Below are 19,727 nucleotides of genomic sequence, written 5' to 3'. Positions count from 1 at the left end.
ACGAAACCTCACTTGGCCCACAGTCCTTACAGTACACACGCACGCACGCAAAAATGGACCGCAAAATACTATGCAAATACTGTATCATACTATGCAAATACTACTAGTATGCACAAGAGGGCTCTCAAGAGTCCCGTCCCAATTCCCATCCTCCATAAATCCTCCATCCGTCCAGCCATCCTCCGTAGAATCCTCACCACTCAATTGCCATACACATCCACATCCACATCTTCCACTTAAAAAAAAACCTGCGCCCTCCAGTGTATAATTTGTCAGTTAATTTGTCAGTTGTCAGTTCAATTCCACCATCCATCCACATCGAATCATCATTAAACAAGTCCCAACTTCTCCCAATCAAAAGAGTAAAGAAAAAGAGAAAACAATAAAAGAGAGTAAGAGAAACGGCCCACAGGCTTGACGCAAAAGTTAAAAAATATTAAAAACGAAATGATAAATGGAAAACGATTCTTTCTCCCAACGAATGCCTGATATCGAAATCGCCTGAGTATTTCCCGCCACCCCCTTCACCACCATCACAACCACGAGCCACCAGCCACCACCACGGCCACTGTCTAAAACTGCCAAGAAAAATGTGAAGCTGTACAGAGCAAAGAAGATCAAAGAAGAAGAGAAGAGAAGAGCAAATATGAAGAGAAGAGAAGAAGAAAACTAATGTTGCTGGAGCCTAGGAAAACCCGGAATTAAAAAGTCAATGTAATGTTCTTTTGTAACCCCATTTGCATGCCATGCCAGTACAGAAAGTTGCTCGAAAGAGAAAAGGGAAGAGAAAGAAAAGAGAAGGAAGAAAAAAAAACCACCCGTTCGCAAAAAGCCAATGAATGCCTCGCAAGAAAAGGAAAAAAAAGAAGGAAAAGGAAAAAGGGAAATGGTGGAGAAGAAAAAGAAAAAGGAACAGACGCTATTAATGTACAACCCAGAAAAAAAAACCAAACCGACGCCTCCCCGTAACGTAACAGAGAAACCAGAAACCAGGAACTGCAAACCCAGTCCAGTCCAGTCCCATTCATCAACATGAAAAGCGCGCGCGAACGAAACAAAACACAAAACACAAAACACAAAACACAAAACATCCATCCTCCATTAGTTAGAATCCACGGAATGGGTCATCGCCTCCGCGCCAAAAGTCTTCCGGCGCTCCATAGAAGCCCGCCCCCCGGCCCCAGTACGCCTCATGCCTACTCGCCCTGCGGTCTCGTTTTACGTGGTAGCTGTCGGGCCTCGAGCTCGTGTCGTCGACATCGTAATCTTCGTACTGCTGGGTCTGCCGGTCGATGAACGCCTCCATTCTTACGGTCCCCACAGGCCCTGCGTCCCAGCCGCTCGCACCTCCGCCAGCATTGCCGGCGGCATTGCCAGCGCTGCCAGCGTTGCCAACATAGTCTCCACGAGCGAACGACGAACTTGGCGACGGCAAGCCGATGCCGCCAACACCGTAGAACGAGTCCGGCCGGAACGAATCGCCGTTGGTCGAGCCAGCATTGCTAGTACTGTACGATTCCAGACTCTTTTCGTATCCTCCTCGGGTTTGTGGCCGGTGCATGTTGCTGTTGCTCCTCCTTCGCCTTGAAGTCCCGGGGAACCGGGGGATCGTCGGCGGTTCGGCCGACAGAGTTTCCGTGCTGGCCATGGCGCCCGGATTCAACAACCCAGGACTTACGGCTGCAGACCCGTGGGCACTCGGGTATGCACTGTTGTTGGCAGAAGGAGAAACTCTACCCTTGCCCTTGGTAAGTCGCACGGAATCTCGCGTTGCGCTAAATGCATTCAACCTCGCCGGGGCTGCTGGGGGAACTGGCGGCGGTGCGGGGTGACGGCGATCCACCTGGTCGTATTCAAACGGCATGGGCGGCGGCAGCGCAAGCAACCCATCATTGGACTCCGCCGAATGACTCAGGAAGCTCAACGCAGTCAGCCAAACGTAATGGCGCTCTCTACTCGGTGCCGTAAATTTCAGTGCCCTCGCCGGGGTCAAAATGAGAATGCTCCTATTGAAAACTGTCTGTGCGGCCCCCTTTGGCAATGGAGTGTCATCCTTCACATCAAGCACAGATTGAATCAGGACTTTCTTGGTCAGCACCTTATCCATAACATTGGAGTATCCGTCCGGACCGCCGAAGGGATGTAAGATTGATCGCTTACGTTTTCTACCACTTTTACCTAAAAGTGCGCTGCCGCTTGTGGGTTGTCGACTGGACCACATGACAGCCCTTTCGTAAGGCGCCAGCCATACCCAGCGTTTGTGTCGTTGGCCTCCTGCGGAATCATCACCCTGGGGATTGGCATCGGAAACTCCAAAGGACCTCCTCCGGCGGACATATTTCCACATCCACTCTCCGACCATGGTCTGGGCAATGGCATCCACAACACTCGTCTGCTGAACAGTTCCCCCAGAAACTTGGCCTGGGTTGTTGGTAGTCACGGTGGTGCTGGTATTCAAGGTATTGCTGGTATTGTTGGTGTTCATGGTGTTTTGAGTATTGTTACTAGCCTGGTGCCTGTGTCTGGACTGTCCAAATCCTCGGCGATCAAACGCAGTCGAGGAAATCTCATCCCTAGGTAGGGGAGGTGGTAATCCTGGACTTGAGGGCGCAATTGAGGAAGTACTCAACGGCGGAGGCGACCTTGTGCCGTCGCGAGTGGAAGGCAGAACAGTAGCCGACCTGACCTTACGGATCGACTGCGGCCTTGGCGGCTTTGGCCTCGAAGAGCTACCTCGTTTCAACTTTTGAGATCCAGTTGGACTAGGCGTGGCTCTGTCGCGATCGCTCAGGTAACCCGGACGCTTCGAGCTGTGTCTGGTAGGAACCGGGAATGGTGGTCCAACCTTCGCCACCGCCGAGGTGTTACCGCTTTCGGAAGTGCGGTTACTCGTCAGGCTTGGACTACGAACCCGACCGTGTGCAGCAACGCCGGACGCAACCATGGCACCCCGCCGTACACTGGCTTGCCTTCGTGGTATATCGGCGTCTGCGACTGCCATTGGCATGTTGAGCTTGAGCGCCGGTGTGTTTCGTCGCGCACCCCTCGGCTTCGGTGCTGAAAGTGCCGTCCTGTACTCGCTGCCACTATCACCCTCATCTGGGAACCCGTCGTCTCCGGAAGAGCCGACCTCGTTATCGGGAGAGAGGTCGATGTTGTTGAAGAGGTTCTTCGGTACCATCTCCTTCCGACTCCTGGCTCTAGTAAGATAAATTTCATCGTCCGTCTTTGGCGAGCTGTAAATCTGCGTAGTGCCGACTCCCATATCGTGCATACCCGGTTCGGGCTCGGAGGGAGCGGGGATTGGTGCAGTGACGGAGCGCCGCGCAGTTCTCTTTGAACTCCTCCGCGGGATGAAAGCTGGCGACTCCGGTGGTGTCGGTTCCACTTCGACCGGAACCGGAACAGGAGCCTTCGGCAGCAAAGCGGAAGGCAACAGATGCGGGGCAAACTTCCGGAGACGTTCGTCCAATCCGATCTGCTGTGTTTGCATCGATCGTGTTCTCATTCTCTGGGGCCTCGTTTGTGCCGATGCGTTCCTCATGGCCGGCTTGGGAAGCGGCGGTGTTGGCTCTGGTGGGCTGACCATGATCGCCGGCACTCGGAGGATCGTGGGCTTGGGCGGCCTGACAGCATCCGTTTGAATGCCAGCAGACTGCATCAATGGCTTGGGTTTCTCAAGCAATGGCGTGGGGGGCGGAGATGGGAGTCCGTTAGTTTGCATTTCCGTGGAAACAACGATAGGCTGTGGCTCTTCCATGGTTTGCGATTCCATCGAGATGTAAACCATCGGTTCTTCCACCGCTTGAACCTCGGTGGAAACATAAACGATGGGTTCGGGTTTCTCCTCCTCTTCTGTTTGCATTTCTGCGGAGGTAAAAACAATGGGCTCCTCGACGGCCTGCACTTCTGCGGAAGCGTAAATGATCGCGGTCTGCGATTCGATGGAAACCATAACCTTCTCCAAGGTTTGCGATTCTGTGGACACCATGAGATCCGCGGTCTGGACCTCCGTTGATACCATGGGTTCTTCCGAGGTTTGCGCCTCTGTAGATACCATGGGCTCGTCCAAAGTTTGCACCTCCGTCGAAACGCAAACCGGCGGCGGGGGTACTGTGGGCGCATCCGTAGCCGTGGAAACGAATAGTTTGGGGTAAGGGTCTTCGTATGCGTCCGAGGCAGTTGACATGTAGGCCACAGGCTCAGCATCGGTGGCTGTGGATGTGTACTCCTTCGCGGGGGCCTCTGTGATCGTATCCGTAGCGGAGGAAATGTACACTCTCGGCTGAACATATTCGTAAGCGTCCGAAGCAGTAGAGGTGTAAACTTTGGTCGTGAAAGCGTCCGAAGCGGTGGAAACGAAAACCTTAGGATAAGGTTCTCCGTATGCGTCCGAGGCGGTGGACACACAAACAGCAGGCTCGGGTTCCTTTGGTGCATCGATGGCCTTGGAGGCATAAACCACAACCTCAGCATCGGTAGCCGTCGAGACGTACTCGATTGCCTTCGGTGCGTCGACGGCTGTGGAAACATAGACCAAAGGCTCGGGCTCCTTTGGTGCATCGGTACCCGTGGAGACAAAGACCACAGGCATGGGTTCCTCCGGTGCATCCGTGGCGGTCGAGATGTAAGCAAGGAATGGTGGTTCCGTGTAAGCATCCGTCGTCCGTGGCGCCAGATCTTCTTCCTTGACCATGGCGATGGCCTCCTCCTTTCCTTCCTTGATTAGGTTTAATTCCTGGTCCACCCACTCCTTTAGCTCCTTGATCTCGGCCTCCTCGGCGGACAAAACGCGCTCCCGGTCCTCCAATTCGATTTCCCGGTCGTCCAGTGAAGCGCTGCGTTCCTCATTTATTTCCCTCATGACATCGGCCTCCTGCCGCAACTCCGTTTCCCGCGCTTCCAACTCAATATACATCGACTCGAGCGCCGCCCTCCGCTCATCCAGCCCAGTTGTCCGCCCATCAAGCTCCACCGACCGCTCATCAAGCTTCACCGCCCGCTCATCGAGCTCCGACGACCGATTGGCAAGCTCCACCGACTTGATTTCAAGCTCGGATGACCGCACATCGAGCTCCACCGCGCGAACATCGAGTTCCGACGACCGGACATCGATCTCGAGCGAACGCGCCGCAAACAGCTGTTCCTTCTCCTTTTCCATAGCGTGGAAGACCTTAGCCTCTTCCTCGAACCTCTCTACTCGTGCATCGTGTTCCTGATCCATCTTTACGCCCTGGGTATTCAAGAAGTCCAACTTCTCCTCGAGGTCGAATGCGCGGTTGTGAGCGGTGTCGAGCTCGGAATAGAGAGCGTCCATTTCCTCCGTCTTCTGCTGTATCGTGTTGTAAGCCCTTTCCAGCTCGACCGCCCTCTCGTCCAGAAGGTCCTCCAATTCCAGCGCCCGCTCCTCGAAGTTGATCTCGGGTTCGCACTGGATGCCCATGTCCGCAAGTTCCGGGAGTTCGTCGACATCCTCGACCGATTCCGTGTCCGATACCATATCTTCCGGCTCGGCATCCGTCTGTTCTCGCTCCGTGCCGGTGCCTTCGTCGTCCTCGGACTGGTCAAAGTTCAATTCGTCTGCCAAGCTCAGCCCGCCACCGTTCCCGTGCAGCGATATACCGAGTCTCTCCGCCTCATCGTCTCCCATCATGAGACTCGACGGGCGATCGCCGATGCTCATGGTGGAGGATCTGATGCTGCGGGTGTCGGAACCTCCATGAAAGTCGCCGTAATCTTCCGACATTACCCTTTGATGTGAAGGATGGTGCGCCATCGTCGGAGGAGCCGGTGGAGGAGGCGACATAGCACTCGCTCTAGCCGCCGCGATCTCGTCCAGGACAGCCTTGAGCCTGCCTTCGGCAACGTGGGCCCTTCGCTCGAATCCTCTCTTCGCCTCCTCGAATCTTTCGCTGTCCCGTTCCTGGGCTTTCCTTAGTTGCTCGAGATCCTCCTCAGCCGCTCGCCGCGACTTAGATAGCCGCTCCATCTGCTTCTTGGAATCCGCGAGTGCTTGGACAGCTTCGTCTCGTTCCTGAGCCACCACCGCCATGGCGTCGTCCTTCTCCGCCCTAGCGAGCTGGCGCTTGACATCCCTCGCCTCTTTCAGGGCGGTTGCCACGGCCTCGTTGGCGTTCTCATGTTCGACACGCGTTGCATCGAGCTCGTTCTCGAGGGTTTCGACGAGGCCGTTCTTCGACTCGAGTTCTCGGCGCAACGACAAGATCTCTGCGACCAGGTTGGCGTGTAGGGTCGGCGTGAATCGACGGGGGTCGAGGATCGATATTGTTTCGTCGAATGCGCCGTCGTGGATCTGCGAGCTCATCCGCCGACGGTCCGGAGGAGGTATAGGGTTGCCGGCCATGTTTGGCGACTGGCCGCGGCTCGGATGGCGGGAGAGCATAGGTGATCTGTCGTAAGGGGTGCCCCTCGGAGGGGGGAGGGGAGCCTCGGAGGCATAGTCGGTGAAGTCGTCAAGGTCTGTCTCCATGATGCCGGTCTGTGGCTGTTATCCGCCAGGGGGTTTCCGACGCAGTCCCGTGGTGTTGTGTGGTAGGGAGTACAATCCCGACAGGTGGTGAATCCCGATCCGTGAGATGGGGCCAGGCGTTGGCTAAGCACTTTGTTTTGGGCGGACAGCCGTCCCAGCAGCAGCGGAGCAATCGATTGGGGGGGGGGAGGGGGGGCCGTGCACCTTCCAGGAGGTCAGGCGTGCGTAGCGAAGACGACGGGTAGTAGTAGGTATGTAGGGCAATTCGATATGGAATATGTAGTTCTATGGTGGTTCAACCTCTAACAAGGCGGGCCCTGAAGTTAGCACTGGGACGGTCACCGGGACAGGCTCGGTGAAGGGAATGGGAATAACAAGACAGGATAGCAGGCGGGTAGTTCACGAACCTGTCCAAATCAATTGAACGCCAAAGCAATGGACAACACCAGGTAGAAAGCTATGCAAAAACGAAACGGCAAACACGAAAGCCAGCTGGCCGCTGTTTAGTACAAATATCGTTCAAATGAATGCTTTCTCAACGGCCGTGCAGTGCTAGAAGTAGTCGATATCTAATGATGAGGGGTGGGGGGAAAGGGAGGGATCCGGCTTGGACGCAGCCACCCGTCTTGCAGATGAGTGCAGAGAGATATCTTGGTGTGTCGAAGAAAGTTGTGTAGGGGGGGAAGATCCGCAGACGAGAGAGGATTGACAGGTCAGGTATTCTTCTTCTTCTTCTTCTTCTTCTTCCGTGCGTGGGTGAGACGCGGTACTCTATACTGGGGTGCTCTAACTCCTGTGGTGTCAAGAAGCTGGCAGGATGCTGCGGTCGTGATATGGGCCCCGTCGAAAGGTCGTCCGGCCTGTCAGTCTATCCAAGCAGCTACCGCCTTTCAAGCTGGCGAAGACCACAGACTCTGACTGGCGGGGGTGGAAGGGGTGGGGATTATAGGATAGGTAGCGGTGGTGGTGACATTCAGCGAGAGTCGACGGCGAAAGTGATGACGGAGGGACGGGGGGTGTGGTCTGGTGGTATGTATAATGGCCGGCCGGACACGTCGGGGGTGTTTATGCAGGTCCGCGTCTCTACCGAGCTGCAAGTAGGGTTATTATCGAAGTAAACAAGTAATTGCCACAGGCGTCGCCGCAGAGTCGTTAAAGGTGGAGACAGTCAGGTGAAGTTGAGGAAAGTCCGAGATGCTATGGAGAGGCACCGGTGGAGTGTACAGCTGTAGGGATAATGTACGGAGCGAATGTATGGAAGAATCTAGCAATGTCAACACACACACGTCCCCTTCTTCTTTATCTTCTTCTTCCTCTTCTTCTCTTCTTCTTTCTCCTCCCTCCGCCAGCTACCCTCTGCCCTCTCGACTGTGAAACGCATTCCAAGTTCGACATGCTCCGTCCTCTCTTCATCCCCCCTCCGTCCCCACCCCCTAATCGATCCGCCACTCTGGGTGGTGTATATAATTATACCTTTTTCTATGCCTTTCGACCACCACCACCACCTCCACCACCACCACCGCTGCACTGCACTGCACTGTCAAGGTTCCGCCGGCTTGTGGCGAGGGACTCGGTAGGTAGGTACGCGGACGGGGCGAATGCTCTCAACTGAGAGCAGAACGAACGGAACGAACGGAACGAACAGATGAGCCGGCTTTGAGAAGACACTGACACGCGCGCTTCATACAGACAAAGACAAGACAAGACAAGACAAAAACAAGACGAGACGAGGCGAGGCGAAAGAATCGAATGCGACCCAGCAGCAGCAAGCAGCGATGGAGAGAAGAGAGAAGCTTGGGAATTGCTTCCACGTTAGCGGCGAGGCGAGGACAGTCTACGGCTCCGCCTATGCCATACTATAATATGCGGCCATTGCTTTTTTCTATTTTTTCGTGTCTGGGCACGATATGGGGGGGTGGATCCTGGCTAAGTAGAGGAGTAGAGATATCCAATCCGATGGGGCAGCGATAGAGACTGCTGCATGCCCGACGTTGGCGGGTGTGATGAGAGCGAGCGATGGCGATGATGCTGCTGCTGATGATTGATGATGGTTAGACTACTAGTATGACTGAGGCGCCTGCTCTCCACTGGAGGAGATGCACCGATGCACTGAGGGCCGACCGTAACGTCGCAGTTCATCCCCTCATTCTACGGGCAATTGGATGTCGACGGTCGCGGTCGTACATCATAGTCGCAGTCTCAGTCGCAGTGCAGTCGCAGTCACGGTCGCGGTCCCCCTCGTTCGCCTGGCTTTCTCGTTTCCTGTGTGGCTTGCTGCTGGGGATGGGGGGGGGCTTACTTCTGCTTTGCGCGAACGTTAAGGAGTCGAGAAGGGGAGAGACGAAACAGGGCAGCAGCGAATCGAAGTGGAGGGTTGGGCTGCTTTTTCCGCGACTAACGAGCTTCTGGGTGCGTGCTCGCTCGTTCGGGGCAAGCCGCGTCTCTGGGCGAGTTGACAAGTTGAGCACAGACCGACGGCCGCCCAATGGGGACCGAGACCAGCAGGGAGCCGATATTAGGTGATTGGCTGCAGGCCTCCTCCATCCAGCATCATCCACCAAGCAACAGCGGAAGGGAAGGGCTGCCGCAGACACGCCACTTCACTTCGAGCACCGCACTCTACCGCACTTTGCTGTGCTCCACTCTGCCTGCTCTCTGCTCCACTGCCAAATTGCTAGTGCACCCATCGGTACGGCTGCTTGCTGGGAATCGAAACTCCCGTCGGCCTTCTTCTTCAGGCCGTTCGGGCGGCCTCGGCCAGCCAGCACAGCTCCCATCCTGTGCCGAACACACACGAAAGGGGGGCGGGCCATGTCCGGGAGGTCGGTCTCCCCGCAGCAGACAGAGCCCGATGGAGAGGGAGATAGGCAAATTAACTAGCACTCCCATCGTCATATCAGTGGCAGGTGCAATAGCTCTTCGACTCCTTTAAAGCTTTCGTCACCGACAAGCTCTCTCTCTCTCTCTCCCTACTATTCCTTTTTCCTACGCCGTACCCGGCTCCTGCAGCATCACAATTATCGGTCCCTGTCCTCGCCCCCCTCCCCCTCCCCCCCCCCTCCCCCCCCCCACATGCACCTCCAGCCAGACGAGACAACGGTACGGTTCCCCGCGAAGATGAAACGCAGCCTTCCACAGTCACAGGAGATGTGCGATGGGGCGGCCAGCGACGACGAATAACCATGTCCGCGACGGTTGTGAGCACTGAGCACCTATATATGCTCATCACGGCCCCGACGAGTGGATCGGGCAGCTATACATAGTCGGCACCTCAGACGTGACGGAATCGACATCGACATCGGAGTAGACGCCGTGGTCGTGCCGTGGTCGCGGTCATGGTGCTCGTATGCACATATCTAGAACCACGTTTTTCAAAACTCCCAAAGCCGCTCTCTCTCTCTCTAAACCCCTTCCGTCTCTGCAGTAGAGTAGGGTGTCAACCGGCGGCGGAGCATTTGGTTTCCCTTGATTTCCCTCCTTAGAGTACCGTAGTTAGCATACATGTCGACCAACAAACAACCAAAACCAAACCAAAACCACCCCGGCGAAATTGGAATTGGATCATGACAAGCGGTGCAGCGGCGGCAGGCTTCCTACCGTACCGGACTCCTGCCACAGAAATTTGCCGTTCGGAGCAGCGGAGAGCAGCGGAGAGGAGATGAACTGAACTGAACGGAAGGATCGAGAGAGAGAGGGAGAGAGACACGGCTGGCGGTTTGGGGGTGTTGTTCTGCCCATCCTGATATCCATTCCCACTCCCTCGTCATTATCGTCACTTTCACAGGTCCATCGTGCAAACTTTTTTTTCTCTCTCTCCCTCTCTCTGTGTGTGTATCTCTCTGCACGGGCTCACCACCCACAAAAAATATCTCGTTGCTGCACTTTTTCCCCCCCCCCTCGAGCTCTCTCGCGAGTTGCATGCTCTGACCTTCGAGGCGCGGAATTTCAGGCAGGGAACGGAGATTGAGACCCTATCGGACTAACCGGGGAGAGGCTGGCGTCAAGGGCTGGGCCAGTGAACTGTGGTGTGGGCCTGCCCCTGCCGAAGAAGAATTCTCGGTTAGGCAGCAGGGATGAGGAGAGAGAAGAGAGAAGAGAAGAGCTCTCGATGTTTTGTTTCTTCCGCTTCGTGGTGGGTGAAGATGGGTGACATCGCGTACTATTCGGTGCTATTCGAGGTGTCTCACAACTTTCAATATCCTCCGGTGACGATATGGAGAGGAAGTGAAAGGGGAGGTGGTGGAGGAGGAGGAGAAGCAGGAGATGGCGAAAATACAGCCGTGGAAACATCGGCTTGCACTCTGGAAGAACATGAAACCGATCGAGAGACGAGCCGTGTGAGCCAGTGAGCCAGTCAGTGATCCAGCCAGTCAGTGATCCAGCCAGTCAGTGATCCAGCCAGTCAGTGATCCAGCCAGTCAGTGATCCAGCCAGTCAGTGATCCAGCCAGTCAGTGATCCAGCCAGTCAGTGATCCAGCCAGTCAGTGATCCAGCCAGTCAGTGATCCAGCCAGTCAGTCAGTCAGTCAGTGAGTGAGTGCGGTTGCACCACATCATCGACCACTGCTCACTGTGCTACGATATCATATCGGGAACTGTTCCATCAAGAGTGGAAGCCAATCCTATGTAGAAATCAGGAACGGTTGTTGCAGAAGAAGAAGAAGCATGTTCTGTTGCCATGCTCCGTCTGCGTCTTCTCTGTCTTCTCTCCTTTTGCCTTCAATTCTTCTTCTTCTGCAAGTGTTCCAACTTTTCCAACTGCATGAGCGGGGGCGGGGGCTGCTGCAAGGCAAGGCAAGAACTGAAGAACAGAAGCCGATCCCGGGAGACGGTAGGCACTACACACACACGGCGAAGATGAAGGCTTGTCTGTCTCGGCAACACCAAGTTCCAACTCGTGTGTGTAAGCCGCAGCCTGCGCGGGTCCTTACAATCAGCCTCCCTTCCCGTTCGGCTTTTTGTTTTTGTTTATTTGTTTATCTGTCTAATCAGTAAGCCTCCCGTTCGGCTGGCTGGCTGGCTGAGGGCTGGCAGCGAGCGTCCGCGCCGCCTCCTTAACTTTCTCATCACCGAGCAAGAGAGAGAGCCGGGCGCATACATAAAAGCAAGTGCATACGTCACAGTGCGAAGAGAACCTTCCACATGTGTTCTACATAGTTCATCATGCATAGAGTACGTACGATAGTGATCTGCTCTACCCTATTCTCTGGATGTATGTAGAGTACCAGTAGAGTACAGTGCCATTAATCGCCCGTTCGGTACATATAGTATTTTGCTCCTGCTCTTTCCGTCCATTCTCTTCCATTCCAAGCATGTCACGACTCACCTCGGGTGTTTCCCGTATGCATGATAATCAATATCGAACATACTCTACATACTCTACATATGGAATGAAAGCACCTCCTACAAGTGGAGTAGAGCAAGTATCTCTTCTTCCGCCTACCACTATACAGATATACGGCCGCGGAAAGCCCCATGATGGCCTTCTTGTTAGTTGCAAGTTGCAATCCTCGGTCAGCGGAGAATATGCACATATATAGCATCGCATCACGATCATGATCACGCACAAATCGGAATGAGAAGAAAATAGAGTACCTAGCTAGTAGCTGGCTAGTAGCTGGCTGGTGGTCCTGGTCCTGGTCCTTGTCCTTGTACTGGTCCATGTCCGTGTTCTCAGAAAGCCCTGGCCCTGGTGCTGGCCCGGGTTCTGGTCCTGGCCGCTGTGTAGATGTCTACAGCTGCCGTTGAGGAGAAGAAAAGAAGAAGAAGAAGATCGGATTTCCCTCCTCTTCCTCTCCAAGTGCTCTCCCGGTGCTCTACCGGGCATGGATTCATCCATGAAGATGGCAATGAAAACGGCCACCAGAAGAAGAGAAGAGGAAGTTATATGGGCCGATGATATACCTACTCTACTCTACATAGAGCGGCATTTACTATACTATAGACTACCTACGTTTTACGGCCGTCCCCGAGCCCGTATATACACCCCCCATACACACCGTATCCACCGAGTGCCGGCAACTTGAACATTACCCACGCTGCGGCAGAATAATTTTCCAGCCGATATCGGTATATAAAGTACCCTGACAAAAAGGATTGGACAAAGCCCGTTTTACACCAAAAATGCCCATTTTCATGCAACCCAAACATACCCTCCACCTGGTGGAAAAAAATCGTCTCTTTCACAGAAGCGTTAGAATCACGAGCTTCTTCATCAATAAAAACTTTGACGACTTTCATCACGGATTGGGGCTCTATGACGTTGTATTGTGCAGGAGTTGAAAAGTGACATGACATTTTGTATGGGGCTCCCATACAAAAAGCTACTTGGCAACCGTTAACTTTTCCCCCGTATGGTATTGCTCCACAACAACGATTCAGAACTCCGTGAGGAGTTCCCATATCGTTGACGGTATAGTTATAGAGGTTTCCCGATGGTCTCTGATTTTTTTCGATACGTTGTAGTTGTTGTATCGGTGACTGAAAATGGTCATTTTTGGTGTAAAACGGGCACTGTCCAATCCTTTTTGTCCTAGTACTGTAGGAACATACCTAGCTACGGCGGCGGCTATTTTAGCATGAGGCGGAATGAAGAAATCTCGCAGTACAGTGCAGGCAATCGAGATCGGGATCGGCGTGGGCTTCCCCTGGAGCGGTGTATACATAGTAGGCATGTATAGTAGGTATAGCAGGTATTAGTTACAGCGATCGTGAACGCGGAATATCTCTCACTTCACTTCACTTCATGAATCACCGCCGATGGTTCCTGAAGTTGTTGTTGAATACCTACCAGTACATACGAAGCGCAACACAGCCCGACTACACTACATATCTAGAGGGTTATATATACATATCCACTGCTACATATACCTAGTATATCCGCTGACGCCCACACCGGCCACCGGTATGCTCACACATCGTGTGCACCTTTCCGCAGTGGCCCCCGCGGTCAGTGAGTCATTACCCATGACCAACCGCACCGGCAACCAGGTTACATGGTATTCACGCGGCGGGGGCGGGGGCGGGGGCCAAGGAGCGGGAGCGGGAGCGGCAAGATCGACGTTTCACATTTCTGGCTTCCTTCTCGTTTTGGCCTTACGCGTGGTGCTCGGTGCTCGGTGACCTAGAGATGGTGGATTAATCGTTGTGCGCAATCATGCGGCATCACTCGTTGGGCTGCATGGGCAAAAAAATTGCCACAAACTTTAAATTCAGATTCAATGTCGATTAAACATCTACATCGTAACTCGTAACTAAGAACGTACGCATCCTCTCTCCCAGTGACAGAAGCGGAAAGCAGCAAAGCAGCAAGGCACGCATGTAATCGGAATATTGAAAGAAAGAAGCACAAACTATACGTCAAAGTAAATCACAATCCCATGTCATGCCAACCATAACGCCCATTTCGCCCGAATCCCCAAAGCAACCGCAACCGCAACAAATTCACGTTCACATTCACACAAGCGCATCCTACAAGCGCACGGCACCCTCGGCCGATCATCCCTACCCACCGCCCACGAGATTCACCTGATCGTCGAGATCCTCAGCATCATCGGAGAAGCTGTTCCAGTTATCCCGGTGAAGCTTGTCATGTTGTGCATTCGGTGACGGGGGTCCGTGCGAGGACGAGAAAGCCTGAGTGCCGAAGTCTCTAACCTCTGGTGACAGTCTTCTCCTCACCCTTCGACGGACTTCCTCTTCCTCGTGATCCACCCTGGCGCGAGACGGCCCAGGACGCATCAGAACACGGCCAAAATTGCCCAGAAGCGTGTCGACCAGCCACGGGTTTCGGAGGGCGTCCTCAACGGTCGATCGCTGATTCCAGTCCACCTCGACCATTCCCGTGAGCCAGGCAGCTAATCCTACATCTTGGGTGCGCGCGAGATATCCGCCGAGAACACCGGCCTGGTCGGATAAGCGGACTTTGCCCTTTCCCTTCTCCCAGCCCCAACGAGTGCTGAGGCCGACGTAGTCTCCGAGCCAATACCTGCCGCCCTCGCAAGACTTCACGGAGCCAAAGACGTCAATGAGTCGTCGAATTGCCGCGTCACGTCCCTCGAGCGGAGTCCGCATTATCTCGCCCCCTTCAATGCCGCCAGGAATGAAAACGTCATCTCCAAAGAGGAGTTGCAGGGCAATGATGCCCACGCTCCAGATATCGATGTGCTTGCCGACCGGGCCACTACCGAGCAACATCTCGGGAGCACGGTAGCACGGTGTCTGCACGCCGTAATCCTCCTCGTAGCCGGCCCACCCTTCCTTCCTGATGGCATTGGAAAAGTCAATCAACTTGACACCCATACCCGAACCCATCGTCGAAAGCATGTTGGAAGGGGTCAGGTCGGCGTGGATAATATCCGACTCGTGAACTTCGGCCAATCCGGAAAGAATCTGGACCATAATCTTGGCGAGCGCGCGATGCCGGCGGGGGCAGGCAATCGGCGCGTGATTTTCGTCACAGACACATTCCGGCAGTTCGATCGGCTTGTCGGCGCACAGCGGTTCCATAACTATATGGAAAACATCCGTTTCATCATCCTCCGTCCAGAAGCACTCTATCGCACTGACGATGCGTGAAGAGAATTTGAAGTCGCTGACAATATGCCATTCGGCAGTTCCGATCCCCGCCCACTGTGGGAAGAACCGTTTGATGGCGACCCACTTTTTTTCGACCGTGTCGAAGGCGTTGTAGCAAGTTGAGAAGTTCCCAACTCCGTTAATGTTCTTGATGTTGTACCTGTCAAGGAGAACTTTGCCAACGAGACGATCGCTAGGCACATTTTCGACACCCTCGACGGGTACGGTGGGGGTAGATCGTGGCTGCGGCAGCGAAGTCGGAGGCTCCCGTCCGACAGAGCTAGGACGGTGGTGCCCCAGTGGGGAATTCGAAGTTGGCAACTTCTGTTCCGAGCGCGAAGATTGAGTAGATTGATCTCTCGGCTTGTGCAACTGTGAGGTTCGGCGATTGTGATCGTGGCCATCGGTGGTCTGGACCTGGGCGCCCTTTTGTGCTATTCTGCATGTCAGCCAATACACTTTAAACATACGCACGATATCACTTACCACCGAGACTTGCTCTCTTCCTCTTCCTGCTGCCAGAATCTGAGGCGGTGCTATGATCGCCGGTATTATCGACTTCAACACCGACTATGTTGTTTCTCTCCCCAGGACTCTTCGACCTGACAGGAGTGATGTACGGGTCCGCGACCGACTGTTCGTAGGCAGGAGAACTACTCCTCATCCTAGAGGCAGCTGCTCCGGCAGCGTTGTTGCCTGAGTCGCGCCGGGGGTGCTTAGTGGTCTTCCTCAGTTGCTGGCCAGCCCGCGTCCATCCGGGATCGTCGTCGTCCATGATAGTAGCTAACGGCAGCGGAGAGGTCGTCGGTGCCTTGGTGTTCGCATACGCAGAATCGGGTTTCGTCCGAGTGGTTCCGTTCGGGCGCGGGGCATGCTTTGCGACAACGGTAGAAAGACCCAACGGGGAAGGATGAGGGAGTCGCGGCGCTGTGATTATCCCGGCAGGCGTTTCGTCACCTTCGGACTTGACTGTGGGTGTCACTTGTTTCCTGGAAGTCTGTGGTGAGGGCGGCGCTGTCCCGAACCGAGACCGCGGGCCAGACTTGGAGGATAGCGGGCGTTGCCTGGATTCCGCCATTGTAGACTTCATGCGCAGACGTGTGAATTTGTTTTGGAGGTTGCCGTGCGAATTAGAGCGAACAGGAGTGGGTCACGTTAATTAGTCGTTGCGGTGGTAATGTGGAATGAGAGGTGAGAGAATGTTGGAATGAGAGGTAGGAGAATGTGATGTATTGGTTGCTGTTACGGAGAAAGGAGGATAAGAAGAGGAGGATCGCGGGGTTGTTGGGGTTTCTTGATCGGGAGACGCGATTGATTTGTGTCGTGATTTCGCGATGAGGAAACGGTAACACAGAGACCACCAAGAAAGCTTGGCAGTATGAACCCCTCCATAATTAACGTTGGCCGCTAGTGATTCAGAAACGTATATAGGAGGGAAAGGAAATTCATTCAAAGCATGACTGTGGGAGTCTATATATATGACTGAAGCTGTAGTACATGGGAACGCAAGCCTGGAATTCTATCTCATATAGCTCATACCATACTTTGCATTGCGAGTGCAAGGTAAACGTCGATACTCGCGGCAAATCAACCGCCGCAGTATGTACATACTTTCGCACCATAGTGGCAGCAATATCGTCGGGCGTCCAACCTTACGCATAAGCTAAAAGCTACTGCATGTCAATAGCAGATGGTGGAGTGAGCTGCTAATAAAGCTACGATGGTTCGTTGGAGTTTAATGATGGCGATTGAAGACGTGTTGGACGGCATGGTACTGTACAAAAATTCATGATCTTGTCTCATTGCATCATGTCTGAACGAAGATAGAGAATGAGAGAAGTACAGATGCCGCCCAACAAGACCAAGCAAAGAACCAACGCCAAACCAATGCTCCCAAACATACTGAAAGTAGCCAATCCGATTCTCATCACAACAAATGCATGACAGAGAGAGCAGGACTAGATACCCATTCGGTAAAAGGATTGTACCAGATCAAATTTCACCCAGAAGCCCAGGAGCCAAGGACCCCGAAAGACATTTATTTTGGAGGAAGATGATTCCAAGAACAAGCCGATTGAGAGCCGAAAGTGAAAACCCCAAGTACACCGTCAAGAACGAAACCCTTTTTATTTCTCCTCCTCGGCGAGGTCTCCCATGAGAGCATTGCGCTTCTCCTGGAGCCTGTTCTGTCTCCTCTCGCGGGCAGCCTTGGTCTTGGCACGCTTCGCGTCCATCTCCTCCTTGAGGACACGCTCACGGGCCTTCTCGGCCTTAGCCTTGTGGATCTGTACATGTGTGAGTTTCTAACTGTGCATCAGGCAAAGAGACCGGGAACGTACGTGCTCAACGAGACCGCGCTTGTGCTTGAAAGCGTTACCCTTGCTGGAGTGGTACAGCTCGTGGTAAAGGTGCTTGTCAATCTTGCCGGAAGCCCGGTACTTGACGAGCAAGCGACGGAGGACACGCATGCGGCGCATCCAGAGGACCTGAGACGGCATACGGGCGTTCGCGGTACCCTTGCGCTTACCGTAACCGGTATGACGACCAGCACGACGAGCCTCCTGGAGGTCGCGGGTTCGGCTACGCGAGTGCATAGCGTTGGGCTTCTTGATGATGAGTCCGTCCGAGACCAGCTTGCGGATAGTTTGGCCTATTTTTCGTCAGTCGATCGTTCCGAAGTGGCGGTAGAGGAGCATCGAGTAGGGGGTACGCACGCGAGTTGGCGTTGGAAATCTCGTTCATCTCGTTAGGGTCCAGCCAGACCTTTCTCTTTCCACAGTCCATGACGGACGCAGCGAGACGCTTCTGGGTTCTGAGGTTGACCCTAGATGGCGGAGAAGCATTGTCAGTCGAATATTCTTGTGCAAAAAGTTGTTTCAATGTTCAATTCATCGCCCCATTCGCCACTTCCCCGCCACCGGACCCCCAAGCTCTTTGAACACATAACTAAACTCTAACAGAGCTCTCCGACCCAAGCTCAGTCGTCGCCCATAGCTGTCGCGTAGTAATCGTAGCCGTGTCTTTCGAATCGTCGTCTTCGCCGTGTATGCGAGGGCAGGTTCCGTCATGCGACCATGAGTGGCGAATATTTCCTCCTCTTCCTCCTCCTCAAATCCACCATATTTTGCCATATAAAACACAAACAGCAGCGAATTATCGCGATCAAACTCACATTTTGAATAGTGTCCCGGGGTCTGTCGCTGGGTGTCGTTTGTCGGGGTTGTCGATGGGGGGGGACGGGTTGGGTTGTCGATTACTACGGACAAGTAGAACCAAACCAAGCGCTTGCCTGACACACAACTTGCGGCTCGGCTGAATCCGTGTGCGTGGTGTGACCGCGCTAGGGCTTTGCCCTATCCCCAGCGCACACAATGAAATCTTGGCCTAATCTTTGTGCGATTTTCTATTTTGTCTTTTAGCAACATCAAAAAGGTCAAAATGCGGAGTTTTCGACTGCTGTTGAGCGACTTCAGCGTAGCAGAGGCTCTTGGAGGATATCTTTTTGCATTTCGTGATGCCGATTTGCCTGCGTGGGTGCGAGTGAGTCATAATGAGCACACAAACGGTGTATGTGACGCATATTGACGTTTGCCGGATGCAATTTGTCAAGACGAGTTTCTTCCGCACGATGACTCGTGTTCCACACCTCTCGAGACCGGCTGCCGAGTAGGCTTCGTATTTTCACGGACTCTGAGCGGTCCGTTGATCAAGAAAGAACAGTTCTGTAGAGGCTTCTCAACCCACGGCTAGCGCACTCGCATAATCCACAGTCCCGAGTAAAGTTCGCACCCTTCTAGAAGCCTTGGGATTCCGACAAGGCTTAGATTCCCAAGCTTCGCAACCAAAGCTGAAGGAATTCCAGTCATGAGGCCTAAGCTCGAGGGTTGTCCGTTGATCTCGTGCTTCAACTGTGCTGTTGGAGGGCTTGAGCGGGCGCGTCTGTCTTCGACATAAGCGAAATCCCAGACCGCCTCATCAGAGTCGGTGAAGACTTCCACCTACATATTCGTGCTTTTAAAGATCTCTCTCTCTCTCTCTCTTTTACTAACCGAAGTCTACAGGCTTTTCCGATTTGACTGCCCCTGTCCAGCGTCAAAAAGACGATGGCGAAAATAACCCCCCAACCCGCCAGTGATGACCACTCATCCATCGGTGCCCCTCGAGATGAGTGATTGTGTCTTTCACAGCCAATCGCTGTCTGATCTCCGAAGTCGACTCGTTGACTGCTACCACCGCAAGAGCACGGCCCAGTTCGGCATGAACGGCAGTCGCAAAGGGTCGCTTAACAGCAGCGGGCCCTCAAACAGAGATATCATCTCCCGAAGATAGAAGGCAGTTCATAGTTTGGTGACGAATCGGCCCAAAAGCCGCCACCAGAACCGCGAATATCCGACAGCCCTGCCGCATTCGCAGTGATTTCTTATGATACAGGACTAATAACACCGGAACATCACTTCATACGACTCGACCTGCAGCCTGTACTGTACTTCCGTGAACACTGTGTTGACAAAATCGAACCCTCTTCCGAACGTTTGGCCTAAAAGGCCGGCTTTTTGTCCCTTCTCTGTTCTTCTCTTGAGTCTTGACAGCTCGAGATCTATTCTTGGTGTCCAAATATCAGACAGACCGTCGACCGTACATATATCGGAACCTTTGTACT

The 19,727-nt window shown here is 53.8% G+C and overlaps 3 protein-coding genes across 3 annotated transcripts; all 3 read right to left on the bottom strand.

Annotated features, from left to right (window-relative positions):
- Positions 1 to 1,105: 1,105 nt before the first annotated feature.
- BZA05DRAFT_332103 (meiotic cell cortex C-terminal pleckstrin homology-domain-containing protein) lies at positions 1,106 to 6,490 on the bottom strand (the record flags this gene model as incomplete). The annotated part of the gene is made up of 5 exons (XM_051480627.1): positions 1,106 to 1,379; positions 1,431 to 2,082; positions 2,161 to 3,676; positions 4,694 to 5,032; positions 5,231 to 6,490. The coding sequence occupies 5 exons, from the start codon at positions 6,488 to 6,490 to the stop codon at positions 1,106 to 1,108; spliced, it is 4,041 nt and encodes a 1,346-aa protein (XP_051342775.1).
- Positions 6,491 to 13,812: 7,322 nt separating this feature from the next.
- BZA05DRAFT_158428 (kinase-like domain-containing protein) lies at positions 13,813 to 16,334 on the bottom strand. Its single transcript, XM_051479066.1, has 2 exons — positions 15,554 to 16,334; positions 13,813 to 15,501 (listed from the first exon to the last, which is right to left on the bottom strand). The coding sequence occupies exons 1-2, from the start codon at positions 16,155 to 16,157 to the stop codon at positions 13,994 to 13,996; spliced, it is 2,112 nt and encodes a 703-aa protein (XP_051342774.1). The 5' UTR covers positions 16,158 to 16,334; the 3' UTR covers positions 13,813 to 13,993.
- A 456-nt stretch (positions 16,335 to 16,790) lies between these two features.
- Positions 16,791 to 18,352, bottom strand: BZA05DRAFT_386192 (ribosomal protein L19e). Its single transcript, XM_051482473.1, has 4 exons — positions 18,240 to 18,352; positions 17,782 to 17,891; positions 17,407 to 17,717; positions 16,791 to 17,352 (listed from the first exon to the last, which is right to left on the bottom strand). Coding segments are annotated over exons 1-4 (582 nt in total). The 5' UTR covers positions 18,242 to 18,352; the 3' UTR covers positions 16,791 to 17,193.
- Positions 18,353 to 19,727: the final 1,375 nt, after the last annotated feature.

This window comes from Tricharina praecox (assembly GCF_024521635.1).
Source record: "Tricharina praecox strain CBS 144465 chromosome Unknown BZA05scaffold_3, whole genome shotgun sequence".
NCBI classification, from domain to species: Eukaryota; Fungi; Ascomycota; class Pezizomycetes; order Pezizales; family Pyronemataceae; genus Tricharina; species Tricharina praecox.
Note: the sequence above shows the minus strand (reverse complement) of the source record. Positions and strands in the feature narration are given on the sequence as shown.

Bases quoted from the DNA above. Each gene is read 5' to 3' on its own strand.
- BZA05DRAFT_158428 (XM_051479066.1), bottom strand. From the start codon at position 16,157: ATGAAGTCTACAATGGCGGAATCCAGGCAACGCCCGCTATCCTCCAAG. The intron at 15,502-15,553 runs GTAAGTGATATC...CATGCAGAATAG, and splicing joins GAAGAGAGCAAGTCTCGGTG to CACAAAAGGGCGCCCAGGTC.
- BZA05DRAFT_386192 (XM_051482473.1), bottom strand. The intron at 17,718-17,781 runs GTGCGTACCCCC...GACGAAAAATAG, and splicing joins GATTTCCAACGCCAACTCGC to GCCAAACTATCCGCAAGCTG. The intron at 17,353-17,406 runs GTACGTTCCCGG...ACACATGTACAG, and splicing joins AGCGCGGTCTCGTTGAGCAC to ATCCACAAGGCTAAGGCCGA.